The sequence below is a fragment of the Doryrhamphus excisus genome, chromosome 9, assembly GCF_030265055.1.
Source record: "Doryrhamphus excisus isolate RoL2022-K1 chromosome 9, RoL_Dexc_1.0, whole genome shotgun sequence".
Lineage (NCBI taxonomy): Eukaryota > Metazoa > Chordata > Actinopteri > Syngnathiformes > Syngnathidae > Doryrhamphus > Doryrhamphus excisus.
In genome coordinates this window covers 18,682,501-18,710,000 of record NC_080474.1, presented here as the reverse complement: position 1 = coordinate 18,710,000, position 27,500 = coordinate 18,682,501, and the positions used below count along the sequence as shown (strand labels likewise).

At 41.9% G+C, this 27,500-nt stretch overlaps 1 protein-coding gene across 1 annotated transcript in view; it reads left to right on the top strand.

The window, feature by feature from the left end:
* The window catches only part of myo10l3 (myosin X, like 3), a 74,683-nt gene that overhangs the window by 40,441 nt on the left and 6,742 nt on the right, over positions 1 to 27,500 (top strand). The window contains exons 16-36 of the mRNA XM_058081747.1: positions 125 to 193; positions 1,179 to 1,261; positions 1,361 to 1,469; positions 3,274 to 3,354; positions 6,692 to 6,816; positions 6,893 to 7,007; positions 12,899 to 13,005; positions 15,427 to 15,813; positions 15,899 to 15,932; positions 17,459 to 18,244; positions 19,473 to 19,596; positions 21,163 to 21,406; positions 21,495 to 21,590; positions 22,095 to 22,188; positions 22,312 to 22,367; positions 23,899 to 24,041; positions 25,321 to 25,515; positions 25,603 to 25,760; positions 26,002 to 26,125; positions 27,100 to 27,397; positions 27,492 to 27,500. The exon at positions 27,492 to 27,500 is cut by the window's right edge and continues 199 nt beyond it. Of these exons, the coding sequence (XP_057937730.1) occupies positions 125 to 193; positions 1,179 to 1,261; positions 1,361 to 1,469; positions 3,274 to 3,354; positions 6,692 to 6,816; positions 6,893 to 7,007; positions 12,899 to 13,005; positions 15,427 to 15,813; positions 15,899 to 15,932; positions 17,459 to 18,244; positions 19,473 to 19,596; positions 21,163 to 21,406; positions 21,495 to 21,590; positions 22,095 to 22,188; positions 22,312 to 22,367; positions 23,899 to 24,041; positions 25,321 to 25,515; positions 25,603 to 25,760; positions 26,002 to 26,125; positions 27,100 to 27,397; positions 27,492 to 27,500 (3,437 nt within the window). The remainder of the gene's footprint in view (positions 1 to 124; positions 194 to 1,178; positions 1,262 to 1,360; positions 1,470 to 3,273; positions 3,355 to 6,691; positions 6,817 to 6,892; positions 7,008 to 12,898; positions 13,006 to 15,426; positions 15,814 to 15,898; positions 15,933 to 17,458; positions 18,245 to 19,472; positions 19,597 to 21,162; positions 21,407 to 21,494; positions 21,591 to 22,094; positions 22,189 to 22,311; positions 22,368 to 23,898; positions 24,042 to 25,320; positions 25,516 to 25,602; positions 25,761 to 26,001; positions 26,126 to 27,099; positions 27,398 to 27,491) is intronic.

Below are 27,500 nucleotides of genomic sequence, written 5' to 3'. Positions count from 1 at the left end.
GGTATGAATGTGAGTGTGAATGGTTGTTTGTCTATATGTGCCCTGTGATTGGCCCTGTGAATGAATCTTGCCTAAATATGTCTACAGCTACATATTGTACCTTATGATTGTCCACTTTTTTCAGACGAACCCGTACTACGTGAAGCCCAGAGTGACCGACCACCAGTTTGGCATTAAGCACTATGCTGGAGAGGTAATTATATAAATACACATATACTAGTATTTGTAACTAGTATCTAGTATAAGCAGCCATTGGGTGAATATTCTTTGTCAACTATCATCCTCAGGTCCATCTTTATGATTACATAGATAAGAGCAAATATTAGCCTGATACAAGCGAGGACACACACACACACACACACACACACACACAGACATGCATACTAACACACAGACTGCTGAATAGGATGGGATAATGGGCTTCCTTAGACAAGGCCCTCACTGTGAGCAAGGCAGCACAGTCACAAGTTTGGCATGGATGCTTATGGTAATGACTTCATCCAAAGAGGATACCCCCAAACCCCCCCTCCTTCCTCTCAGTGTCCCTCTGTAGTGTTCCACTCTGCATGCTCCTTGGGTGAGTTAGTTCCAAGGAAATTGCTGACCTCCTTTTAAAGAAATGAAATGACTTTAAATTTGCAACCATAAAAAAAAAATCAAGATGGTGTCAAATTTTGTCACATTTGCCATGTCACGTGTCAACCCTGAAATTATCACACCCAACAGAGGAGTGTTTGAGTGTGTGAATTATAAATGATGTGTCACGTCAGTATGGGTCTCATGGCTTCCCCTGAGATCCACCAGTAAAGAAAAAAAGATAGTTGCTGTTGCTAACTAGCAAGCTAGCAAGCTAGCAAGCTAAGCATTTAGCCTCAAGTTTATTTCTTCTAAACTTAAGAAGCCAAAAACTTACCACTTCCACATGGGATGTGAGGAGACCTTGTTTGCACTGTTTTTTTTTCACATGTCGGACACGCCGTGTTCATGCAGTGTTAAGGTAATGTAATATAAGGTAATATTATATCATTACTGCCGCCCAGTGACCAGAATACTACATATGTACTTGTATTCCAATATGTTTTGATTAATAATAGATCAAAAATGAGGCATCAAATTGAACGCCAATATTGCAAGGGATAAATGTAGCTTGTGCTATTTTGTTATATTTCTTGTTTTAGGTGCTTTACGACGCTCGTGGCATCCTGGAGAAGAACAGGGACACCTTCAGGGACGACATATTGTTCATTCTAAAAGACAGCAGGTAGGCGGATTCTAAAGCTCCCACTTTTTATCGAGTCCTACTGAATTAATTGAATTGTACGAGTTAACTCACTATTAAATATTAACACTGTGGCCTCAGGCTCGACTTCATCTACGACCTCTTTGAGCGCGTGGGCAGCAGAAACGGAGAAGAGACGTTAAAGATGGGCACGGCCCGACGCAAACCCACCGTCAGCTCTCAATTCAGGGTGGGTGCGAAGGACTCCTCTATTCCACAGTAGAGACTCCACTGTCACAGGATGAGACAGAGCACCTCATTGTCCTACTCAGTGTCCTACTAGCATATGAACGTCATTACACCCACCAAGGAGAACATAGAAGATAGATCTTGCAGAAGGCTGTCTGTGTATCTGATCTGGGAAAAGAATTGTGTGTGCGGGGGGGTTGGGGCTCTCGATGTGGTTCTGAGTCAAAAAGGGGGGGTTGCAACGGAGGGCTTTGTTTGAATTAGTTTGTCCTCACTGCAGTGCGGAGAGAAGGGGAGCAGGATTTGGCAGGCTTCCCAGGCCACAGTTTTTAAAGCCAGAGTATTAGTGTTGATGGCTGGGTAGAGCGGGGCCGAGCAGGGGCCAATCACACTCAGCCAGGCCAGGCCTTGCTGGAGACAGCCTGTCTGAGGAGGGGAGGGGAGGAGAACGAGGCTGACAGTTCAAGGCCCCCCCAAGTATGCATATACTACTATATAGACAAAAGTATGGAAGAACCTGAATCCTGACCTCAATCAAATCCCACATATCACATATGTTGTACTTCCTACTTCCTGTATTTGCAGAATGACTTGACAATGTCTACAGTAGGTTCTTGGTTTCTGGTCCTCATCTGGTCCCGCATTTCGTGATTATGAACGCTTATCGTCACAAGGGTCACGCAGCCTATCCCAGCTGTCTTCAGGGGAGAGGCGGGGTACACCCTGGACTGGTGGCCAGCCAATCACAGGGCACATATAGACAAACAACCATTCACACTCACATTCATACCTATGGTTTTATTACATTTGAACATGCTTCAGATTACAATTGAATGCATCACATAATCAGTTCACAGTTCCACATGTCCAAAAGGAGTAGGAAGAAGCAAAGCTTATTAAATCCTACCCCTTCATCTGGTACTTTTACAATCAGTAACTGTTACATTTGTTCACTTCCTGCTTTCCTAATACAGTTGGGAAATGTGATATGCAATAAGGATCCATAAAATCACCTTCATTCATTCATTCATTCATTCATTCATTTATCCCAGCTGGGATCGGGAAGTCTGGACTTCCCTAGAATGCTGCATCCGTGACCCCGTCCCGGACAAGTGGAAGAATATGACTTCCGGTTCCTATTCCCATATAGTGCAAGCTAATAGGTGCTATTAATGGTAATGATAATGGTTTAATTTCATTTGAACATGCATCAGATTACAATTGAATGCATCCCATAATCAGTTCACAGTTCCACATGTCCAAAAGGAGTAGGAAGAAGCAAAGCTTATTAAATCCTACCCCTCCATCTGGTACTTTTACAATCAGTAACTGTTACATTTGTTCACTTCCTGCTTTCCTAATATAGTTCATTCATTTTCTACCGCTTTTTCCTCACGAGGGTCGCGGGGGGTGCTGGAGCCTATCCCAGCTGTCTTCGGGCGAGAGGCGGGGTACACCCTGGACTGGTGGCCAGCCAATCACAGGGCACATATAGACAAACAACCATTCACACTCACATTTGGAGTCGCCAATTAACCTAGCATGATTAATTCTTTTTAAAACTGTGATTAATCTATTTTTTTAAGAATTTGACAGCCCTAATGAAAACAATTAACCTAGCATGTTTTTTACCCGGAGAAAACCCACACCTGCACGGGGGAGAACATGCAAACTCCACACAGAGTTGCCCGAGGGTGGAATTGAACTCGGGTCTCCAAGCTGTGAAGCCTGCGTTGTAACCACTCGTCCACCGTGCAGCCTGGTGTATACATAAATGAATTGAGTTAATGTTCTTTGTCTTTCAGGAATCTCTCCATTCCCTGATGGCCACACTAAGTGCCTCCAATCCTTTCTTTGTCCGCTGCATTAAACCAAATATGGCAAAGGTAAGTCACACTAATTCTATTGCGCAAAAAAAATGCACAATAGAATTAGAAACTGTTGGAAAAGAAAGAGTCAAACGGCTATTCATTGTTCCCATTGCTGCATACTCATTTTACAGTGTAACATTACACCTTAGCACTAAATCATACTAGTGCATTTTAAAAAGGGTTATTTGCTTTTAGTGCACATTTTCAACACTAATAAACACGCACCATTCCCCCCTTGGCTCGATGCAAAGACTCCCTTTGTACTCCTGGGCTGCGTACCAGCACATTCCAACCACTCTAGCCCTTTTACAGGGGAGGGTCAGAGGTCACTCCAGCTGGAGCGGCTTCGCTGATCTGGCTGCATCAGTGGAATGCCAAAATAAAACCACAGCGTCCGCAGCCGAGCCAGCAGGCGGTTTATTTATTCATGCTCCATTTTCCCCTCCTTTTCCTCTTGACCACATGGCTATAAAAATGTTCAAACCAGGACGGTTATCTAGTTGTCTGATTATTGGCTCAAGGAAATGTCTTTCTTGTGCGTGGGAGCGAAGTGGAGCTGCCAGTGCAGAACTTCCCAATTTCTCACATAAAAGTGGCCTTTGACAAAACCACAGGATTATCTTACCTTTTTTACACTCCTTCGGATAATAGCTATGAAAATTGACAAATTCTGCCAAGAAAAATACTTTGAAAAGAAAAAAATCTTTCTTTCTTTGCCAGATTTCGCTATCTCGGCTATGCTGATGGTGTGACTTCCTGTAAAGACAATAAATTCATCCATCTTGGAGGTCTTTTATGCAGTCAACAGTCGTGGTTCATTCATTCATTCATTCATTCATTTTCTACCGCTTTTTCCTCATGAGGGTCGCGGGGGTGCTGGAGCCTATCCCAGCTGTCTTCGTGCGAGAAGCGGGGTACACCCTGGACCGGTGGTCAGCCAATCACAGGGCACATATAGTCAAACAACCATTCACACTCACATTCATACCTATGGACAATTTGGAGTCGCTAATTAACCTAGCATGTTTTTGGAATGTGGGAGGAAACCGGAGTACCCGGAGAAAACCCACGCATGCATGGGGAGAACATGCAAACTCCACACAGAGATGGCCAAGGGAGGGGAAAGACAAAATAAGAAGCCAAAAAGTTACCACTTCCACACAACATAGGAGAAGAACTCATTCATTCATTCATTCATTTTCTACCGTTTTTTGCTCACGAGGGTCGCGGGGGTGCTGGAGCCTATCCCAGCTGTCTTCGTGCGAGAAGCGGGGTACACCCTGGACCGGTGGTCAGCCAATCACAGGGCACATATAGTCAAACAACCATTCACACTCACATTCATACCTATGGACAATTTGGAGTCGCTAATTAACCTAGCATGTTTTTGGAATGTGGGAGGAAACCGGAGTACCCGGAGAAAACCCACGCATGCATGGGGAGAACATGCAAACTCCACACAGAGATGGCCAAGGGAGGGGAAAGACAAAATAAGAAGCCAAAAAGTTACCACTTCCACACAAAATAGGAGAATAACTCATTCATTCATTTTCTACTGCTTTTTCCTCACGAGGGTCGCAGGGGGTGCTGGAGCCTATCCCACCTGTCTTTGTGCGAGAAGCGGGGTACACCCTGGACTGGTGGCCAGCCAATCACAGGGCACATATAGACAAACAACCATTCACACTCACATTCATACCTATGGACAATTTGGAGTCGCTAATTAACCTAGCATGTTTTAGGAATGTGGGAGGAAACCGGAGTACCCGGAGAAAACCCACGTATGCACGGGGAGAACATGCAAACTCTACACAGAGATGGCCGAGGGTGGAATTGAACCCTCGTCTCCTAGCTGTGAGGTCTGCATTCTAACCACTCGACCGCCGTGCCGCCTGTATATATAATTATATAAATATAATTTAAAAACGAGGCGATTGGCAGAACCTGAACTTTTATAACAGGCATATCGAAGCTTATCCTCACAAGTGTCGTGGGCATGCTGGAGCCTATCCCAGCTGTCTTCGTGCGAGAGGCGGGGTACACCCTGGACTGGTGGTCAGCCAATCACAGGGCACATATAGACAAACAACCATTCACACTCACATTCATATCTATGGACAATTAACGCCAATTTACCTAGCATGTTTTTGGAATGTGGGAGTACCTGGAGAAAACATGCAAAATCCACATAGAGAATCAAACCCGGGTCTCCTAGGTGTGTGGCCTGCACCACTCGGACACTGTAATAGACACATTGAAGGTGATAGACATTCATTCATTCATTTTCTACCGCTTTTTCCTCACGAGGGTCGCGGGGGTGCTGGAGCCTATCCCAGCTGTCTTTGGGCGAGAGGCGGGGTACACCCTGGACTGGTGGCCAGCCAATCACAGGGCACATATAGACAAACAACCATTCACACTCACATTCATACATATGGACAATTTGGAGTCGCTAATTAACCTAGCATGTTTTTGGAATACCTTTTTTTACAAAATTTTGGAGTACCTGGAGAAAACATGCAAAATCCACATAGAGAATCAAACCCGGGTCTCCTAGCTGTGTGGCCTGCACCACTCGGACACTGTAATAGACACATTGAAGGTGATAGACATAATTCAGATGTTTTTCTATGATTCCTTTTGTTACTTAACTTAACCAGACGTTACTCATGCACATTCGGAGGTGAACTTGTGCCACTGCATTCACCCGGTAGCGTGGAAATCCACCATCTTTGCTCTCATTGGCTGGTGCTCACCTGGCGTCGACATGGAACAAGACATGCCTGTGTTCATCCCACAGATTTTGCAGGATTACGATCTTCTGATATGATTACATTCATCCTAACACACACACGCATGATTTATATTCATCCTCCGTCGCAGGGACTCTCAGCTTGTTTTCATGCCAGTACCTCTTTCAGCGGCCTAAATCCCCCCCCCCTCACCCACACCCCCCCTCGCTGAAGAGCAGAGTTCAGAGCTCAGAGGAGGCACCGGCCTGTGTGAGCGTGCTTGATTATGAGCGTGAACACGTGCAACCAAGGGAAGGGCCTAGCATGGTTCCCTGCATGCTAACATTTGCACATAATTAGATTGACACCTTTGCGGAATGCCCTGCTTCTCTTTGGGGGGCTTATTCAGCTGCGGGACGATGGCTTTAGTGTGGAGATATAAGGCAGCTGCCATCATTGGTCCACTCGTTTGATACCGCATGTGCCATTCCGATAGGCGCTGATTATTCCAGAAAAACTCATCTTCCTGGTTTGTACGGTCTTGCGTAATGTCGTCGATGTTTCCATCGATTTATAATTATTCTTTCAGGATACATGCATTTTTTTGTTGCTTTTTATAGAAAGCCAACCAGTTTGATCCGGACGTGGTCTTGAATCAGCTGAGGTACTCCGGAATGTTGGAAACTGTTAAGATCCGCAAAGCTGGATTCCCAGTTCGCCGCACCTTTAAGGATTTCTCCAACAGGTCAGCATCTAATCTCATGAGTCTGAATTTAAGAAATGTAGTAAAAGTATTCATTCCCTCTGTCGTGTACACGCAGATACAAGATCATCCTGAAGAACAAAATCCAGACGAAAGATGAGAAGCAGAGTTGCTTCGATCTTCTCGCATGTCTTGACGGCACAAAGAGAGAGTGGCAGCTAGGAAAGACGAAGGTAAAGCACACGTTCACGTAGACATACGGGATACAAGAATCTTTTTGTCATTCGTGGAGCGCGGCACAACCCCTCTCCGTTCCATACTCGTTAGGTACTACCCCCCCATTACAATCGGTGTACACCTGAGGGAATCTAGAACTTAGTGAAGACCCTTGCTTTCTGGCTTTGGTGTCAACAGCGAGATGTAATTAATTGGAATTGATACAACAATGTCAAATCTAAGGCACCTCAAATTTTCCTCCTAAATGGCAGAAATTGGTTCCATGATCTTCCCATTCCCATCAGAAATTCCAAATTCAAAATAGGAATAAATGAGAAATGCATGGAACTTATTATTCAACAGTGTGTCTCACCTTCTTTATGAAACTTCGGCAACATGATGATTTTTTTTGCAATTAGCATTATCACTTTGTTTGGGAATTATATTTCACGGAACGATGCAGTACCGGGCAAACATATGAGCTGTTACATGTATATATGTTACATGTGTATGATAACCAAGACAGTATTTGAAAAGAGAGGCAAGACTTTGGCAAAAATTTTGGAAGAAAACCAAATCATATAATGGTAATGGTTTAATTTCATTTGAACATGCATCAGATTACAATTGAATGCATCACATAATCAGTTCACAGTTCCACATGTCCAAAAGGAGTAGGAAGAAGCAAAGCTTATTAAATCCTACCCCTCCATCTGGTACTTTTACAATCAGTAACTGTTATATTTGCTCACTTCCTGCTTTCCTAATATAGTTGAAGTTGTTTTTTTCATTTTATTTTTGATTTGTTCACTTCCTGCTTTCCTAATATAGTTTGAGTTTTTTTTTTCATTTTATTGTGCATTGTTTGAGGTCCCTAATGACCCCAATTTTGAATTAATTCTCAAAACAATAATTTATTTATCACGTACCGAAGTACGAGGTGATTTTTATTTTTATTTTTATTTTTATTTTTATTTTTATTTTTATTTTTATTTTTATTTTTATTTTTATTTTTATTTTTATTTTTATTTTTATTTTTATTTTTATTTTTATTTTTATTTTTATTTTTATTTTTATTTTTATTTTTATTTTTATTTTTATTTTTATTTTTATTTTTATTTTTATTTTTATTTTTATTTTTATTTTTATTTTTATTTTTATTTTTATTTTTATTTTTATAATTTTAGTGTTTCTGTAAACAGATATATGTTCCTGTAACTTAATATAGAGTTTCATTGGCAAAAGTATAGCGCTTCTATGGTAAAATATAGTGTACTGTATATGTTGCCTATTGTAGTACTTTTTGTGGACAAATATAGTGTTTCTGTGGTAAAGTATTGTGTTTATTTGGCAAGATGTAGTGTTTTCCTTTCTGTGGCCAAGCCGAGTGTTTCTGGTGTCAAATGTAGTATTTCTGTGGCGAGGATGAATATCTGGAGAAATGTCAGATTATGTTTCACACTTTTTTTTCTTTTTTTTTTTGGTAAAGTTTCCCAGGCTGCTAATGCGTGTCACAGTTTGGACGCCCCTCGGTCTGACTCAGGTCCTAAAGAATTTACTGTGAAGATGTGGTCAGATGTGCTGCTCCCTTGTTGACAACCACTGAATGTATTCATGGCGGACACTTCCAGTTTACTGGAAGTACACGGTTCAACCCAGAGTTAGCGCCGATTACTGTAAGTAATCCTGAAACGGGTGGCTTGGTTGTTGCAAGAAGGTGCGTCCAACAAATAATTATTAAACTGGCCGGGTTTTGGAAGCAATGAGGCTTTCAGGGAACACCTTTTTTGTGCACTAGTCTCTCCTGGTTTCAATCATTAACTTCTACACGGAAAGGGTTCTCTTCTTCACGGCTTTTTTCAAAGAATGATTAACCTTAGAACCCTCCTCTTGTGTTAGGGTCGGCACCGACCCGTTTTACATTTTAATGCATAAAAAGAATCACATAACATTTGTTTTTTGCATCAAGGCTTTTTGAAACTCTATTTCAACAAAATAAAACCAAAAAAATAATGTTTACTACATTTTAAAATGGTCTGGTTGAAATTATGACTACTGTATTGTTAGGGTTGGTTTCGACCCAGTTATAATAATATGATTATAAAGCAGGGGTCTCAAACTCAATTTACACGGGGGCCACTGGAGCTAGGGTCTTGGCAAGGCTGGGCCGCATCAGGTTTTCCAAAAAAAAAAACAAAAAAAAAACGCATTTATTAAAAACAGAAAAATATACAAACTTTTTGAGTGCTTTGGTTCCGATTTTCTACAATAAAAGCTCTGATAAAACATTCCACTGTTCTCAAATATCTTCATTTTTATTTTTCTACACAAAATAAGATGAAAAATAAATCAACAAATCAAGAATAAAGAAAATCAATCAATCAGTAATAAATAAATAAATATAATAATAATAATAAAACGGCAAATAATAAAAACTTAAGAAACCACATATAGTTGGTGGGTAGACAAATTATTTATTTCAGATTAAAATGAACAAAGCATTATTAGAGCCCTGTAGACATGACAAAACACGACTATAGTCACATTTATACTCTTTTTATTTACAACATATTGCGCAACTGCAGGGTCTTGAGACACATGCTAACTCGCAAACTAGAGAGCTATAGCGACCTAAACGGTAGCCTTCAAGTTATTTCCTTTAAACTTAAATAGCCAAAAACGTACCACTTCCACACGGATAGGGAGGATAACTATTAACAGTTATTTAACCTTTAACATGAACATTGATCACATGGGTCAAAACCGACCCGTTAACATAAGAGATAATACCAGAAATTCGTGTTGTGTACAACACATTATTCATCATTAATGTTCATACGCCTTGTTTTAACTATTTCCGGGTCTCTGTGCAACACACCATGCACACTCAACTCAACAGCTAACACAAGAGGAAGGTTAATAGCAGCTTTGATTCCAGAGAACAAAACATACTGTATCTATAATGCTTTCATATTTTTTAGGATATTTGTCTGCCAGGACCATCTGGATGACACACAGCAGTACAACATATGGTGTGTTTGATGCCAACCACATCCAGCTTCTTAATGAATGTATATAACCACTCACGTACACATGCCTTTATATGTTAAGCACATGGTACACATATTTGGAGTTAACATATCTCACTGAAATATCATTTTCAAGGTAAAAAAAAAAAAGAAAAAATTAACACCTCCCGAGTTTGACCTTTGACTGATGACTACTCCACTGTAGTTTTGGGAAACACATGGTCATGTTTTGAGGGTGGGGGGAAACGCTCGAGGACCAGGAGAGACAGAGTGAGCTCCATTTCCTTTGGAGGAACAATCTATGTGTAATTATACGCTTGCTGATTGTGTTGCGGAGGAAGTGTGCACGCTGAATTAGGGGCTTGACTTTGTATGGATTAGGTGTGTGCGGCGTGTTTTTGTGTGTTGGTGAGCCGTTTGTGCACAGACGAGGGAAGGATGTGGACGGAGTGGGAGCTTCCTTTACCTCCTCATACACACACACACACGCACACACACACATAGAAAGGGCAGCTGTGGGATCCTTACATCTGGGATACAAAACACAAGCGACAACTTCAAACCGCCCTCAGATTCTTACTTGACTTTTATAGATGAACGCCAAGGCCTAACCATTTACATCAGCATCACTGTACATAGGTAGAATATATTTTATTATAATTGTATTATTATATTATTATGAATTCAGTTTATTATGAAAGGAGGAAAAAAATACAAACCAACATGGCCCTGTGTGAAAAAAATTGCGCCGCCATTGGATGAAGAGTCTTGAACCAGTCATGATGTGCTATACATATCACTATATTGACACTTACTATGGTACCCATTATGTCATTATATAGTCATATAACCTTGTACTTCAGTACCTGAAAAAAGAAAAACAAAAAAATAAAACTTAAAACTATATTAGGAAAGCAGGAAGTGAACAAATGTTACTTATTGTAAAAGGACCAGATGGAGGATTTAATTTTTAATTTTTAATTTTTAATTTTTAATTTTTAATTTTTTATTTTTTATTTTTTATTTTTAATTTTTAATTTTTAATTTTTAATTTTTAATTTTTAATTTTTAATTTTTAATTTTTAATTTTTAATTTTTAATTTTTTATTTTTTATTTTTTATTTTTTATTTTTTATTTTTTATTTTTTATTTTTTATTTTTTATTTTTTATTTTTTATTTTTAATTAATTTTTTATTTTTAATTAATTTTTTATTTTTTATTTTTTATTTTTTATTTTTTATTTTTTATTTTTTATTTTTTATTTTTTATTTTTTATTTTTTATTTTTTATTTTTTATTTTTTATTTTTTATTCATTTTCTACCGCTTTTCCTCACGAGGGTCGTCGAAAGAGGCGGGGTACACCCTGGACTGGTGGCCAGCCAATCACAGGGCACATATAGACAAACAACCATTCACACTCACATTCATACCTATGGACAATTTGGAGTTGCTAATTAACCTAGCATGTTTTTGGAATGTGGGAGGAAACCGGAGTACCCGGAGAAAACCCACACATGCACGAGGAGAACATGCAAACTCCACACAGAGATAGCCGAGGGTGGAATCAAACTTACTAACCACTTGAAACTTGTGGAGTTCATAAAAACTAAATCACGAGGTAGGTTGCCTACAGCCACAGCTGCCTATCCCAGCTGTCTTTGGGCAAGAGGCGGGGTACACCCTGGACTGGTTGCCAGCCAATCACAGGGCACATATAGACAAACAACCATTCACACTCACATTCATACCTATGGACAATTTGGAGTCGCTAATTAACCTAGCATGTTTTTGGAATGTGGGAGGAAACCGGAGTACCCGGAGAAAACCCACGCATGCACGGGGAGAACATGCAAACTCCACACAGAGATAGCCGAGGGTGGAATCGAACTTACTAACCAATTGAAACTTGTGGAGTTCATAAAAACTAAATCAGGAGGTAGGTTGCCTACAGCCACAGCTGCCAATGCCAGTGTTTTTTTTTAACTGTGTCATAATTAGAAAACTCCAGTTGGTTGTTTAGTAACTAATTGAAAAGAGGCCTGGATTTGAGTATTTATGATAACTATCAGTGTAATATGTACTTATTCTTATTTTGGAATTCAAGCCACACAAAGTATACACAAATGGCCGAGGGTGGAATTTGAACCTTGGTCCGCTAGCTGTGAGATCTGCGCGCTAACCACTCAACCACCGTGTAGAAAATGTGACAATTTATTTTGTGTTGCTTGTATTTTGACCATTGACATACAGTAGACCACCCCCCTCCATAAAGTTTTGTTATTAATTGACTTGTTTTTGCATAAACTCAACATTAGGCCCCAAAAGTAGGCCCCCACACGCAACATAGTGTTTCTCCTTCCCAGGTTACAGTACCAACTCGCCAAGTGTGCCCACAAACAGTTAACGCTTATTCTTTTGCTTCACAAGAGCAAGTAGGGGTGTGGCTTACTTTTCTGGACACCCGCCACCATCCCTCCCCCTCATCCCTCCATCCCTCCCCTTCCCTTGCTGCCTGTGCACGTCGGTCGGTCGGTCGGTCGGTCGCAGCAGCAGGGAAATGTTCAGGAACTGAACACAATGAGGCTGTGCAGCAGCAGCAGCAGCAGCAGCAGCGTCCTATGCAGCAGCTCCCCAGTCCCGGTGCCAGTTTTGCCCCCAGCTCTACTCTGCTCTACTGAGGGAGGAGGGCAGCCAGCCTGCTAGCTTCAGCATCAGCTTCCTCTACAGAGGGCACTGCCAACAAAGCAACACAAGGGGCTGTCTCAAAACCCTGTGGGCTCAGCCTTATTAAGGAAAAAAAAAAAAAGGAACTAACCCGTTTCTGTTTGTCCCCACCCCTCTTGTCGGGGTTTGGCTGCGGCGCTGCTCATCCCGCAGGTGTTCCTGAAGGAGGCCCTGGAGCAAAGGCTGGAGAAGGAGAGGGAGGAGGTGCGGCACAAGGCTGGCATGGTGATCCGCGCCCACATCCTCAGTTATGTGGCAAGGTGAGTGCACTGAGTGACAGTTGTCGGTGTTTGTTTTGTACTAGAAATGTGTGTGTGTATATATAAGGGAGGGGGGGGGGATTATGTGCATGCCTTTGGGCACGTTTGTGCATGTGCTGCTGCAGTTACTACTGCGATGCAAAAGTTTGGAGAAGGACTTTACATTGAATTATATGTACAATATTTGCGCATATTTACGGGTCGATAAATCTCACTCCTGTCAACACGAGAGACCAGCACCCAACGGCATGTAATCTATTGTAGATCCAATCCAAGGTATAATGTTACGGAATGAGCTGCATTTAATTAAAAATCCATATTTCATTGACAGTGTTTAATTATGTTTAATTAAGAATAGAACAAGTACCATGGTACACAATTTATTCACTCATTATGGCTCATTACAGTACAAGATTATCACTGGAAGAATCTTTATTTTCCAGTTTAAATGCCCATCGACTACTGAGCATGTGCGTTGCACCTATGTATGTAAAATACGCCAAATCTTCGCTCGCCACGCCAAACAGCTTCTTTTGCCATCGCTATTATAACTTTTGAATTGGGATTGGACAATTAAAGTCTGATCAGTAACAAGAAATAAACAAATAAACCGTGGGTGTGGAAGAACCGTACACCGCAACAACAACAGTCAGGAGGTGGCGGGCTGGTCACACGCCGCTGTGGGATGACCTTCAACTTCTCAACCGTGAGTCAACGTGGTTTTGCTGGTCGTTCGAGCCTGCTGACCAAGCTGACCGCGCAATTGTTCAGTTGGGTTGAGGTTCAGATTCCATTCTTTTTACGCCGAAAATTCTGGGAGTAGTAGCTTAGAAGTATAGCTGTGTTCACTCTGTGGGGCGAGTGTCAGAAGTGGGTCGTCTTGGAGGATGGAATTTGACCCGAGATGACGGAGATTATTTTATGAGTATATAAGAATATACTGTATCATACACAAGTGGTTCTTACTTTACGGCAGGGGTCTCAAACTCAATTTACCTGGGGGCCACTGGAGCTAGGGTCTGGGCAAGGCTGGGTTTTCCCCCCCAAAAACCCGCATTTATTAAAAACAGAAAAATATACAAACTTTTTCAGTGCTTTGGTTCCGATTTTCTACAATAAAAGCTCTGATAAAACATTCCACTGTTCTCAAATATCTTAATTTTTATTTTTCTGCACAAAATAAGATGAAAAATAAATAAACAAATTAAGAATAAAGAAAATAAATCAAACAGTAATAAATAAATATAATAATAATAATAATAAAACGGCAAATAATAAAAACTTAAGAAACCACATATAGTTGTTGGGGTAGACAAATTATTTTTTTCAGATTAAAATGAACAAAGCATTATTAGAGCCCTGTAGACATGACAAAACACGACTATAGTCACATTTATACTCTTTTTTATTTACAACATATTGCGCAACTGCAGGGTCTTGAGACACATGCTAACTCGCAAACTAGAGAGCTAGCGACCTAAACGGTAGTCTCCAAGTTATTTCCTTTCAACTTAAAGAGCCAAAAACTTACCACTTCCACACGGATAGGGAGGATAACTATTAACAGTTATTTAACCTTTAACATGAACATTAATCAAATGTAATATTTTTTTTCTGGGTACATGATACCATACAGCATCCATATCAAACTTTAAACTTTCATATCAAGGCGGGGGCCTCAAACTAGTGTCCTGCGGGCCACATTTGGCCCACGGGCCGCGTGTTTGAGACCCAACATAAGGATGATAATGAGGTGGTCGATTAAAAATGTCTTTAATGCAAAAACAAAATGCGCAAACCACGTAAAATAATATGAGCAAGCTCAACTTTTCTCTCTGCATGCATCCACACACATATAGTCGGGACTCGTGTTGCATTCAAAGACGGTCGGAAATCACAAAACTCTAGATTTCCCAGGCAAACCTAATGAAATTTTTTTTTTCGATAGAGCAGCTGGTACTCTTGTGGACTCTTGTGTCCTCTTTGGAGTTCACTAAAGGCCTGAAAAGTTCCCTAAAGCCACAAGTGCAGTCTTTGTGTTATTATATGTAACAAGAGCTCCATCCTGACATGAGTCACCGCCTGTGGAGTGATTATGGCGGAGACGGGGCCAAGCTCAGGGTCAAATGGTCACAACAATGTGTGTGGGCCTCATGGGGTCATGTATGCTACATGTTTACACTGTATGCGTGTGTTCGGGGTGCGTGCATGTGTGTGTGTGCGGGTGATGGAGCTCAGTTCCAAGGCTAAACACAAAAGCCCACACAACCGCACGCTCAGCAGACTGTCAACACCGCGCTGTTCGTACGCTACGAGCTCTTGTTTATTTAAACACAGGCTTGCCGGCGGGGGCGCGAAACGACCCAATGCGGCGACGTCGCAACTGATGTTTTGTGGTGACACGCAATGTTTCCCAATCAGGAAGCAGTACAAGAGGGCTCTGGCCAGCATCGTCACCATCCAGAAGAACTACCGCGCTCACTTTTGGAGGCGAAGCTTCCTGCGACTGCGCTTGGCATCCGTCGTCCTGCAGAAGCACCACAGAGGTCAGGTGGCCCGATCGCTCTGTCGGCAGCTCAGGGAGGAGAAACGCAGGAAAGAGGAGGAGGAGAGGCGGCGTGTAGAAGAAGAAGAGAGGAGGATGGAGGAGGAGAGGAGGCGACAGGAGGAGGAGAGAAGAAAGCGTGAGGAAGAGGAGGAGAGACAAAGACTGCTAAATGAGGAGCTGAAGAGGAGGGCGGAAGAGGAGCTGAGGCTGGTGAAGGAGACAGTTGAGTGTCAAAAGGCTGCAAATGGCGACATTAAAAGGTAAACAAAAAGAACCAGGAAGTGGCTATGAAAAAGTCACGCTTGTTTGATTCCCATACCCACTGGTCTTCCATTATGTTCTCAGGAACTCACTGGTGGTGAATGGAGCTTGTCAGAAGGTGAGTCCACTCCATTGGAGCATCATGATAATGACAATGATATCATTCGATCATACATGAGTGAAATCGGACGATACTGACCCTAATTTCATTACTATTTAACTATTTTTTGGGGCTCCCTGGCAGTCAAAAGACTTTGGAAACTCATCATAAATAAATAGAAACATGTACGATTAATTCATAGTAATTAATTAACAACAAACTGACTCCCCACCCCTTTGTAGAGTGATTTTTTATTTATGTTATGGTTTTACTACATTTGAACATGCATCAGATTACAATTGAATGCATCACATAATCAGTTCACAGTTCCACATGTCCAAAAGGAGTAGGAAGAAGCAAAGCTTATTAAATCCTACCCCTCCATCTGGTACTTTTATAATCAGTAACTGTTACATTTGTTCACTTCCTGCTTTCCTAATATAGTTAGGAAATTTGATATGCAATAAAGATCCATAAAATCACCTTCATTCATTCATTTTCTACCGCTTATCCTCACGAGGGTTGCGTATTCCAGCTGTCTTCGGGCAAGAGGCCAGCCAATCACATGGCACACATAGACAAACAACCATTCACACTCACATTCATACCTATGGACAATTTGGAGTCGCTAATTAACCTAGCATGTTTTTGGAATGTGGGAGGAAACCGGAGTACTGGTACTTTTACAATCAGTAACTGTTACATTTGATCACTTCCTGCTTTCCTAATATATATATATATTTTTTTTAAAATCACATACCGAAGTACGAGGTGATATGACCATACAATAACTGTCAATTGGCTCATCGTTGTGCATTGTTTGAGGGTCTTACTCAATCCATTCCATAGTTTGATTCCACATACTGAAATGCTATGGCTAGCATAACGTAGTCCTAGCATAGAAGTGTTTCAAATGTACTTCTTCCCTGAGATCATATTTCTCCTCTCTTGTAGAGAAGTATTGGATGACATTTTTAGCTAATTGGTTATTTTTAGCCTTATGCATTATTTTAGCTGTTTGAAGATGAACTATATCAGCAAGTTGAAGTATTTGTGATTTTAGAAATAAGGAGTTAGTATGTTCTCTGTAGGCGGCATTATGAATTATCCTTACTAGCCTTTTTTGCAGTACATTTAGCGAGTGAAGATTGCTTTTATAGTTATTACCCCATATTTCCACGCTGAGTGTGGAGTGATTTCTGATTGAAAACAAATTTTGCTTTGTTCAATATTGAAATATTTCTGACCACCTTATGTTGTATATTTGTAATATGAGGTTTCCAGCTCATATTTTCATTCATTGTGATCCCCAGAAATTAATTTTCCTTTACTCTTTCAATGTCTACACTGTCTATTTGTATTTGCTGGTGCGTATCCTATAAAAGCTGGAGAGTACAAAAACCAAAGTTTGGATTATATAAATATATATATATATATATATATATATTAAGTATTTGTGACATTAGAATAGACTTTCATGAATATAATATTACCACAGCCAGATGCATGTCTCTTAATGTGGTCTCTGATTGGCTCGTCAACAGAAGGAACTGGTTCAGACTGCATCCTATAACTACACCACCGACGAAGAGAGCCGTCAGATGGAGGAGATCCTGCGGTTGGAAAGAGAAATCGAACGTCTGCAGAAGCAGCAGGAAGACGGCGTGTCTCTCCTCGGGGAGATCTCCCGGGAGGAGTTACGGCAGATGAGGGAAGCTGAGATTTACCGGCTGGAGAAGGAGGCCTCCCGTGTGGCGACAGAGTTCCTGGAACTTTTGGACTTTGGCGGTTTAGAGCCGTCGCTGTCAAGTGAGGAGAATCTCCACGACCCGACTGAATCGACCGCTCCTCTTGCCGAGGAGGAGGTAGACGAGGGTTTCCATGCTGAGGATGAGTGCGTTCCTTTACCTGACTTACCCCCACCAGCCGCAGTCCCCTTGGATAAGGAAGTATTCCAAAGTGTGCCCCCTCCTCCGGCTGCCTTTGCAGAAGGTCTCCTTGTCCGCTCTCCTTTGGCCTCCTCTGCGTCTTCATCTCCCCCAAACCGACTGAATCATCTCCCCGACTCCCGACTCCCTGACCCGGCTCCTCCTGTCATCACCAATGGAGACAAACGGCGATGCGGCTCAGACTTTGAGCCCGTAAGTCAGGATCCGTGTTGTTCCAACCCGCCTGATGCGGAGTCGGACTACGATCAAGAGGAGTTTGAGGAAGCTCACGGGAGCTCAGGTGCGAGCATTAATGATGGTCACATCACTGATGAGGAGATGCTGCGGAAATCCTCCTGCACCCACAACAGCCTGGACTCCTTCAGGGGCAGCTCGGACTCGGTAAGAATAACACAGAAGTTATACAAGATAATATATTAGTATTGGTAATGGTAATGGTAATGGTATTGGTAATGGTATTGGTAATGGTATTGGTAATGGTAATGGTAATGGTATTGGTAATGGTATTGGTATTGGTATTGGTAATGGTAATGGTAATGGTTTAATTTCATTTGAACATGCATCGGATTACAATTGAATGCATCCCATAATCAGTTCCCAGTTCCACATGTCCGAAAGAAGTAGGAAGAAGCAAAGCTTATTAAATCCTACCCCTCCATCTGGTACTTTTACAATCAGTAACTGTTACATTTGTTCACTTCCTGCTTTCCTAATATAATAAAAAATAATTCATTTTTATTAATTTTTATTATTTTTATTTTATTTAATTTTTTATTTTTTGTCACGTGCCAAAGTACGAGGTCCATCTGGTACTTGTACAATCAGTAACTGTTACATTTGTTCACTTCCTGCTTTCCTAATATGGTTTAAGGGTTTTTTTTGTTGTTTTTTTTTTTTACATTTTTTTGTCGTAAATCTCTCCCTGGGCGGCACGGCGGTCGAGTGGTTAGCGCGCAGACCTCACAGCTAGGAGACCAGGGTTCAATTCCACCCTCGGCCATCTCTGTGTGGAGTTTGCATGTGAGTGTGAATGGTTGTTTGTCTATATGTGCCCTGTGATTGGCTGGCAACCAGTCCAGGGTGTACCCCGCCTCTCGCCCAAAGACAGCTGGGATAGGCTCCAGCGCCCCCCGCGACCTTCGTGAGGAAAAGCGGTAGAAAATGAATGAATGAAATCTCTCCCTATGGACTATATTCAAAATGCTTTGGAATACATGGTAGCTAGCAGGTTATATAGCATTTATAATATCTATTTATCTGTACTTTGCAGACTGAAACCAGCAAAGCGCAACAAAACGGAGAAGAGTAAAGCATACGATCGTATTTAAGTGTCAAATTGTACTTCGTTATTAATGGATTAATTGATCATCAATGAAATGCCCATTCCCGATACTATGTCAAAGCAACATAACAATTTGAATGTCCACACCTTAACTTGAAATGAAGAGACCCAAATGAAGGAGGAGTGTATGTTTGCTAGTGTCTTTTGTGCCAGAGTGGGAAGAACAAGTTATTTTTAGCACGGAACTTGCAGGTGTTCAATTCCATTCACAGTTTCTTGTGTCAAAAAGGCACGCGTCACCCTCAAGCGGTTGTGTCTTTGTTTCAGTTCATCGACAGTGACGAGGACAACGACGGCTACGTGGACACGGATGAGGAGGTTTCCAACGGGAGGATGAATCTACTGAATGGCAGCGGGCCTCCTTACTTCCATGGCTATCTCTACATGAAGAGTTAGTAGTTCACAAAAAACTCTTTTCCCACAATATTAATAAATGGAACATTCCGTAGTTACAGCATAGAAAACCTGATTATGACAATATACAATCTTTAACATTATTAAAGGGCTGCACAGTGCTTGAGTGGTTAGCTTGCAGACCTCACAGCTGGGAGACCAGGGTTCAATTCCACCCTTGGCCATCTCTGTGTGGAGTTTGCATGTTCTCCCCGTGCATGCGTGGGTTTTCTCCGGGTACTCCGGTTTCCTCCCACATTCCAAAAACATGCTAGGTTAATTAGCGACTCCAAATTGTCCATAGGTATGAATGTGAGTGTGAATGGTTGTTTGTCTATATGTGCCCTGTGATTGGCTGGCCACCAGTCCAGGGTGTACCCCGCCTCTCGCCCGAAGACAGCTGGGATAGGCTCCAGCACCCCCGCAACCCTCTTGAGGATAAGTGGTAGAACATTAGTGAATGAATGAATGACTTCTCCTCCTATTTTGTGTGGAAGTGGTAACTTTTTGGCTTCTTATTTTGTCTTTCCCCACCCTTGGCCATCTTTGTATGGAGTTTGCATGTTCTCCCCGTGCATGCATGGGTTTTCTCCGTGTACTCCGGTTTCCTCCCACATTCCAAAAACATGCTAGGTTAATTAGCGACTCCAAATTGTCCATAGGTATGAATGTGAGTGTGAATGGTTGTTTGTCTATATGTGGCCTGTGATTGGCTATCCACCAGTCCAGGATGTACCCTGCCTCTCGCCCGAAGACAGCTGGGATAGGCTCCAGCACCGCCGCGACCCTCATGAGGATAAGTGGTAGAAAATGAATGAATGAATGAGTTCTCCTCCTATTTTGTGTGGAAGTGGTAACTTTTTGGCTTCTTATTTTGTCTTTCCCCACCCTCGGCCATCTTTGTATGGAGTTTGCATGTTCTCCCCGTGCATGCGTGGGTTTTCTCCAGGTACTCCGGTTTCCTCCCACATTCCAAAAACATGCTAGGTTAATTAGCGACTTCAAATTGTCCATAGGTATGAATGTGAGTGTGAATGGTTGTTTGTCTATATGTATTTACCCCGCCTCACGCCTGAAGACAGCTGGGATAGGCTCCAGCACCCCACGCAACCCTCGTGAGGATAAGCGGTAGAAAATGAATGAATGAATGAATGAATGAACATTATTAGAGCCCTGTTAACATGAAATAACACCCCTATATGCACGTTTACACCCCTATTATTTTTTGTTTACGCCACCTTGCTCAACTGTACACGGACTATGGGATCACTGCAGGGACACAAGCGACATCCATTAGCAAGCTAGCAAGTCGAGTCAGAGCTTTTCTTCATGTCACTCACACACACCAGTGACCTGGAATGATACAGACGGTGATGATACAGAAAAAAAGTGTCTCAAGGGTTGTTAGCAAGTCAGCAAATAATCTTTATTACTATTAGTCTTTATTAAGGACTTTGTAATATAAGGATATATTAAAATAATATAAGTAGTACATTACACAAGTGGAAAATGAACACTGCATCTTGTTTCTATTCAGAATAATCCAATATTAATCTCTTTTCAGGTGGACTCATGATCCCCTGGCGTCGCCGCTGGTGCGTACTAAAAGACGAGACCTTCATGTGGTTCCGGGCCAAACAGGACTCCCTGAAGTCCGGCTGGCTTTACAAGAAAGGTGGAGGAATGTCCACTTTGTCCCGACGCAATTGGAAGATGCGCTGGTTTGTCCTGAGGGAATCCAAGCTGATGTACTTTGACAACGACAGCGAGGAGAAGCTCAAAGGGACGATTGACATCTGCACGGCCACGTAAGCTATTTTTATCTTAAGTGTTCCTATTTGAGAAATCACGTTGTATTAACCTGGTTGTTATTTTACTGTGTTTTTTTTTTAACAGGGAGATTGTGGACAATCATGAGAAGGAAAATGCACTCAATATTGTAACCGGGGAGAGGACTTACCACATTTACGCAGAATCCCCAGAAGATGCCAGGTAGACGTTGTCCTTACTTCCTGCTTGAATTAATGTAAGATAAGATAAGATAAGACATGCATTGCATTGCACAGCAGCAAGAGTACAGAATCAGTTAAGCAGTACAAAATACACAATATAGAAAAATAGACAATATAAACAACTCAAGTATTAACAAAATCAACAGTTTTACAGAGTTATATACAAATACAGTATACATACGTATAATATGAAACAAGATGAAATATATGACAAGTCTATACACTGAGATCTTGCTAGTGAGTTAATATGAGGCATTATAGAAATACTTCACATAGAACTTAATATATTGCATCAAGAGCCTTAATATTACACGAGTCTGGAGTAACTATACTGAATATAAAAAACAAAGTATTGCACGTATGTACATGGCGGTGTACATGTATGGAAATGATGTCCCTCTGGTGGTTGCCGATGGAACTTCATAATGGCTGACCTTTTCCTCCCTTTGATTTACTTTCCCCGACTCGCTGTGGCCCCATCCAGCGGTTGGTTCAGTGTGCTGAGTCGTGTCCACAGTGCCAGCCCAGAGGAACTCATGGAGATGCACCATGAACAGGCCAACCCGAAGAATGCAGTGGTTAGTGGTGTTCAAGTCCCTTTTCTCTGCTCTGCTTGAATTGCAGCTTTTTTGTACTGTGTTGATTCGTTTGACTCCTAGTGACTCGTTTGACTTGAGCTGCATTGACTTCTCTGTGTCCAGGGTACGCTAGATGTGGGCTTGATTGATTCCGTTTGTGCGTCAGACAACCCTGACAGGTGAGAGAGCAACAGCAAATGTCCTGTATGTATTAATAATAGTAAACACACTCTATTTTTCCTCATATTGTTGCCAAGGGACATGGGAGGTTATCAAGTAGCTGGCGTGTATTTGCACAAATCCATTTAGAGATAAGATAAGAATGCTGTGATTGGGGGCTGCACGGTGGTTAAGTGGTTAGCGCGCAGACCGCACAGCTAGGGGACTTGAGTTCAATCGCACTATTGGCCATCTCTGTGTGGAGTTTGCATGTTCTCCCTTTGTCAACTCCAAATTGTCTATAAGTTTGAATATGAGTGTGAATATTTGTTTGTCTATATGTGCCCTGTGATTGGCTGGCCACCAGTCCAGGGTGTACCCCGCCTCTCGCCCAAAGACAGCCGGGATAGGCTCCAGCACCCCCCGCGACCCTCGTGAGGATAAGTGGTAGAAAATGAATGAATGAATGAGTTCTCCTCCTATTATGTGTGGAAGTGGTAACTTTTTGGCTTCTTATTTTGTCTTTCCTCACCCTTGGCCATCTTTGTATGGAGTTTGCATGTTCTCCCCATGCATGCTTGGGTTTTCTCCGGGTACTCCGGTTTCCTCCCACATTCCAAAAACATGGTAGGTTAATTAGCGACTCCAAATTGTCCATAGGTATGAATGTGAGTGTGAATGGTTGTTTGTCTATATGTGCCCTGTGATTGGCTGGCCACCAGTCCAGGGTGTACCCCGCCTCTCGCCCAAAGACAGCTGGGATAGGCTCCAGCACCCCCCGCGACCCTCGTGAGGATAAGTAGTAGAAAATGAATGAATGAATGAATGAATGAGTTCTCCTCCTATTTTGTGTGGAAGTGGTAACTTTTTGGCTTCTTATTTTGTCTTTCCCCACCCTTGGCCATCCTTGTATGGAGTTTGCATGTTCTCCCCGTGCATGCATGGGTTTTCTCCGGGTACTCCGGTTTCCTCCCACATTCCAAAAACATGCTAGGTTAATTAGCGACTCCAAATTGTCCATAGGTATGAATGTGAGTGTGAATGGTTGTTTGTCTATATGTGCCCTGTGATTGGCTGGCCACCAGTCCAGGGTGTACCCCGCCTCTCGCCCCGAAGACAGCTGGGATAGGCTCCAGGTAGAAAATGAATGAATGAATGAATGAACATTATTAGAGCCCGGTTAACATGAAATAACACCCCTATATGCACGTTTACACCCCTATTATTTTTTGTTTACGCCACCTTGCTCAACTGTACTACACAGACTATGGGATCACTGCAGGGACACAAGCGACAGCCATTAGCAAGCTAGCAAGTCAAGTCAGAGCTTTTCTTCATGTCACTCACACACACACACACTTAATTTTTCAACTTTAATAATGATTTGGAGTGCATGAGAAAGTGGGCTCTTTTTGACCACATTGTCTTCATTGACACATATATTACACAATCAATGCTGATGAATAAGTCGAAGCTTTTACAGTATAAAAATGATATTATAGTATAGTATTATACTATATGATAATGTATGTGATGTGCCACCGCTTGTAGACCAAACTCTTTTGTGATCATCACCGCCAACCGTGTGATCCACTGCAACACGGACACACCCGAGGAGATGCACCACTGGATCGGCTTGCTGCAGAAATCCAAAGGAGACTCCAAGGGGGATGGACAGGAGTTCTTGGTCAGAGGTCAGCCATCATAAAAGATCCCCATACATATTCACGGCCCCATAAAAGTACAGATATTTGGTCCTCCATACATCTGTTTTGTAATGATTTACACAAAGGTGATACTTCCAGTAAAATGTACAGCATACACTGTTAGAAAACTCCCAATTTTGACATTTTTATGTCTTTATGCTTCACTGATATTGTGTTTTTGCTCATGCGTTGAGATTAACACGTTGCTTGGTGGTTCTTGAACGCACCATAGTTGTGTGCCCTGATGGCTAATTGTACTGTAAGTCTAGTCTAGTCTAAATGACTAAGCTAAAGGCTACACCGTGACTCCGAATCCATCTGTTCATCCATCATTTTAGATCAGGGGTGAGCAAACTTCGGCACGGTGGCCACATCCGGCCCGCCAAGTGTTTGAATACGGCCCGCCCGTTCTTTCCAAATTATTTCATTTAAACGCAACATACAAACTGGCATTAGTGGCTTGAGGCAACCTTTTGATGGTTTTATCAATTTTGTTATTTGATGTTGTTTACAAAGTGCTCCTGAAAAAAGGGACACAAGCATAATGATGATGATAATAATAATAATAACAACAACAACAATAATAATAATAATAATAATAATAATAATAATAATAATAATAATAATAATAATAATAATAATAATAATAATAATAAAATGTAAAATATTTAAATGTAAAATATTTAAATATAAATATAAAATAATGAATAATAATAGCAGATTGCATGACACTTTTACAGATACAATAATACCAGGTGGACTGTTACGTGTAAAATATTACAGAAATTGTTTCATGAACGTACTGGTGGTTATGATTTATGCGACGAGCTAAATTTCACGAAACTAAAACATAGAACAACATTTTAAAAAAGTTTTAGCCCTACAATTCATGGTGTACGGCTGTGGAATGATTTGGAGGCAGAAATGAAACAATGTCTAAATATAAAACTATTTAAATATAAATATAAATTAAAAATATTTGGAAATTATAGTGAAGTGTAATAATAATGGTCAAGCAATTACAATGTTTTTTTCCTTTTTGTTAGGCTTGGTTAGTGATTGGATTTAGTTTTGTTGACAAGTTTATTACTGCTTTAACCACTGTCACTGCTATCCCCACTTACACTAAATAAGAGAACTAGGGTAGGTGAGACATGGGTCTGGAAGGGTGGGGTCTCTGTTCGAAATAAAGAAGAAAAATTAAAAAAAAAAAAAAAACAATAATGAACACATAGAAATATAACATAATGTTTTCCTCCCCCTCCAGGCTGGCTCCATAAAGAGATGAAGTCTGGGGTGAAAAGCACGTCTCTGAAGCTGAAGAAACGTTGGTTTGTTCTCACCACAAACTCTTTGGACTACTACAAGTCATCTGAGCGTAACGCTTCCAAACTGGGAACGCTGGTACTCAATAGCCTGTGCTCAGTGGTTCAACCTGATGAAAAGGTCTTCAAGGATACTGGTTAGTTCAATGTCTAAATGACGTCAATGAATCATCTAAGTCGTTGTTGTTCGGACACTGTTCGGAAAATGTTGTTGCTCTTTACAGGTTACTGGAATATCATCATCCACGGGCGTAAACATTCGTACCGCCTCTACACCAAAATGTTGAACGAAGCCATGCGGTGGACCAATGCCATCCAGGGAGCCATTGACAGCAAAGTTCCGATTGAAACACCAACTCAGCAACTAATAAGGGATATCAAGGTTAGTTTTTTTGGTGCCGTACTAAATAACTACCATTCAATTTAATTACTTCATGTTGATAATTTAATTTTCACTACCTCAAATTTAAGTATTAATATCATGCTTGCACCAACTCTTTTCAGTCTATGCCAAGGACACTATCTGTTGTAAAGTGAGGTACTCACTATATGTGTGTACTGCAGTGACTTAGTCGTAGTAAGTCATGAGCATTGACTGAGTCGTGGGTTTTATGGTCTTGAAGGAGAGCAGCTTGAATGTGGAGGCAGTGGAGCAGACGTACTGGAGGAACCCCATCCTGAGATACACTCAGCATCCTTTGCACTCCCCTCTTCTTCCTCTTCCTTACGGAGACGTCAGCATCCACTGTGAGTTTGTGGATTTGGAGTTTCACTTTTGACGCTTCCACGACGCGAAAAACGTAAAAAATGTAACAAAATTATTGAATATGTTTCGGGGTTGGGCGGCACGGTGGACGAGTGGTTAGCACGCAGACCTCACAGCTAGGAGACCGGGGTTTGATACCAACCCTAAACATGCTAGGTTAATTGGCGACTCCAAATTGTATGGTATGAATGTGAGTGTGAATGGTTGTTTGTCTATATGTGCCCTGTGATTGGCTGGCCACCAGTCCAGGGTGTACCCCGCCTCTCGCCCCGAAGACAGCTGGGATAGGCTCCAGCACCCCCGCGACCCTCGTGAGGATAAGTGGTAGAAAATGAATGAATGAATGACTTCTCCTCCTATTTTGTGTGGAAGTGGTAACTTTTTGGCTTCTTATTTTGTCTTTCCCCACCCTTGGCCATCTTTGTATGGAGTTTGCATGTTCTCCCCGTGCATGCGTGGGTTTTCTCCGAGTACTCCGGTTTCCTCCTACATTCCGAAAACATGCTAGGTTAATTAGCGACTCCAAATTGTCCATAGGTATGAATGTGAGTGTGAATGGTTGTTTGTCTTTATGTGCCCTGTGATTGGCTGGCCACCAGTCCAGGGTGTACCCCGCCCTCTCGCCCGAAGACAGCTAGGATAGGCTCCAGCACCCCCTGCGACCCTCGTGAGGATAAGTGGTAGAAAATGAATGAATGAATGAGTTCTCCTATTTTGTGTGGAAGTGGTAACTTTTTGGCTTCTTATTTTGTCTTTCCCCACCCTTGGCCATCTTTGACAGCTGGGATAGGCTCCAGCACCCCTCGCGAGACAATAGAGCGAGAGACAAAAACAGCAGCAACAACAATTCCCATAACAACAACAGTGACAAACAGGACTGCATGTTGTTATGAAAACAAAAAATAATCCTAATTTATAATCTATATGTTAATCTGTGGACGTATCTCTCTCTCAGTGCAAAAGGAGAAGGGCTACACCAGCCTGCAAGACGAAGCAGTGAAGATCTTTAACTCGCTGCAAGAGATGGAGGCGGTGTCAGACCCCGTGCCCATCATCCAAGGAATCCTGCAGACTTGCCAAGACCTGAGGCCGCTGCGAGACGAGGTCTACTGTCAGCTGATCAAACAAACCAATCACGTCCCCCACCCCAACAGCCCCTCCAACCGCGCCCACTGGCATCTTCTGACCTGCATGAGCTGCACCTTCCTGCCCAGCCGCGGCATCCTGCGCTACCTCAAGTTTCACCTCAAACGGTGAGACGCGCATCTTGAAGTCATCGGTCCAAATCAAGTCAAAACTCATCAATTTTTTTTTTTATTTTATCGTGTATGTGCGTGTTCCTGGCAGGGTGAAGGA